General features: G+C 33.8%; 1 protein-coding gene across 2 annotated transcripts in view; it reads left to right on the top strand.

Moving 5' to 3' along the window:
* The window catches only part of LOC117115793, a 13,604-nt gene extending 11,756 nt beyond the window's left edge, over positions 1–1,848 (top strand). The window contains exons 6-9 of one of the 2 annotated variants that reach the window (XM_033259724.1): positions 465–630; positions 1,053–1,153; positions 1,238–1,482; positions 1,591–1,848. In XM_033259724.1, the coding sequence (XP_033115615.1) occupies positions 465–630; positions 1,053–1,153; positions 1,238–1,482; positions 1,591–1,668 (590 nt within the window). In that variant the 3' untranslated portion in view covers positions 1,669–1,848. Of the gene's footprint in view, positions 1–464; positions 631–1,052; positions 1,154–1,237 lie in introns of both variants that reach the window. The other variant, XM_033259723.1, reaches the window with a different exon arrangement.
* Positions 1,849–1,873: the final 25 nt, after the last annotated feature.

Here is a 1,873-nt window from a genome sequence, read left to right as displayed (position 1 = left end):
CTCAGTCGAGAAATACGGGTAGCTGAAGTTTTTCTCGCAAATCTGACTACAAAACCATATCCAAATTTCACGTTCCACTTTTGACCCTGAGTTGTGCTTCGCACTCGCCGCTGAGGGCGGTGTTCCGGGAACCCTGCGTCAAGCCCATGTACCTACTTCGGTATTTCATATCACCCAAAATAATTTTGATCTAGAATATCATAAGATTCGACTTCTAAATATTATTATTATTATTTGTTTAATTATTTGTTTAATACAATATTGTTGATGATGATTATGACAATAACAGTGAAAATGATAATATTTTTAAGACAATAAGCAAATCATCGCATTTTTTATAAATGATTATTTCCCTATATCCATTTTAACTTTTTAAAAGATTTTTGTTCACACATCATCTTTTCATATTTTTTTTTCTTTATACTTTTATGGATAAACAATAATATCTTGCTTTTATAAACTAGGCTTTGAAGTTCCAGAAGCAATATTAGCCAGAGGCAGTGAGGCTCTGAAGGTTTTTAACGAGGAGTTACAAGAAGGAAGGATCACAGTAAACCATGCACGATTAATGGTAACAGGCAAAGAAGGGGTTGGAAAGACTTGTTTGGTAAACACTCTGCTTGAAAGAACGTAAGTTTCCGAAGTACTGTATCTGTCAATGGATTTCCAATATATATGTTGCCGTATTGCTGTACATTTTTTATACACTTAATTGTATTTTATTTGCTTTCTATGTATTTTTTTTTTTAAATACAGTATGATGCCACATAAATATGATTGTTTCAAACATGAATGTACTTAATTGTCATTACCCATACATCCAACAGCATGTTTTGTTGTATATATTGTACTATAGACTGTATGTCGGAATTTATATCTGACACCTCCTTTATATTATATATGTTTGACTTCTTAAAATTTTTCATGTGTGGTAAAATCCAAGTGTAATTTCTCGGACAGTAAAGTTATCTGGTATCTACTCCTCCATGTAACCACAACCCAATCATAGCACTTAAATACTACAAGCAGTAATTAGACTGTTCTTTCCACAGATTTAATGAAGAAGAACCATCGACTGATGGAATTGTGTTGACGACTGCTTTCCAAACTACGGATATTAGTAGTGTGTGGAAAGAGGCTGAAGACATGGACGGTATGACAATCAACAATTTAACTTTAAAATCATATTTTCAGTTGTTGTCACTCAAGCTTTGATGAATTTCTTTATCTTTTATAGAATGTGAACGTATCAAGGATATATTTGATAATGCATTAGAAAGTAAAGTGGCCGAGAAACTGAAACAAAAAGGAAGCCAAGCAGAGGCAGCTGAGCCAGTACCAGCATCAGCAGGAAAGTCAACACCTGTACCTCCACTTGTACATGCTCCTGAAGAATTTCGGCAGTTAACTAAAAAAGAAGGTCGCAGGAAACCAGGTACCTCCTCTACACCTGTATTGCCATCGGTGCCTGTTCCAGTTAAGGTAAGACATGATATAGTAATAGTATGTGTGTTCACAGTGTCTACAACAGATGATCAGATAAATTATTACAAATGTTCAACTGTAGGATTTAATAACACGTTGTTGTAGATTTGCATTATTTCAGCCTTCGTTACTGAGACTCGGCGTTTCCCACAGCATGCATTGTTGCCTTCTAATATATTTTAAGTTAAGTAAATTGTTTACACCTCTGTCACTATATACCTCTCATTAACAATTGATTTGATATAATTTATTTTGAAATTCTGAACAAAACAATGTACTGTAAGTAAGCACTCATTTTTTTCTTGAGCCATCAAAGCAATACAGTGTACATATAATTGTTTTTCCCTAAACCTTTAATCAGAAATACAAATATTGTATCCTGTCTCTT

Source organism: Anneissia japonica, unplaced genomic scaffold (assembly GCF_011630105.1).
Source record: "Anneissia japonica isolate Jap-2015-1 unplaced genomic scaffold, ASM1163010v1 scaffold287611_len363355_cov233, whole genome shotgun sequence".
NCBI classification, from domain to species: Eukaryota; Metazoa; Echinodermata; class Crinoidea; order Comatulida; family Comatulidae; genus Anneissia; species Anneissia japonica.
Note: the sequence above shows the minus strand (reverse complement) of the source record. Positions and strands in the feature narration are given on the sequence as shown.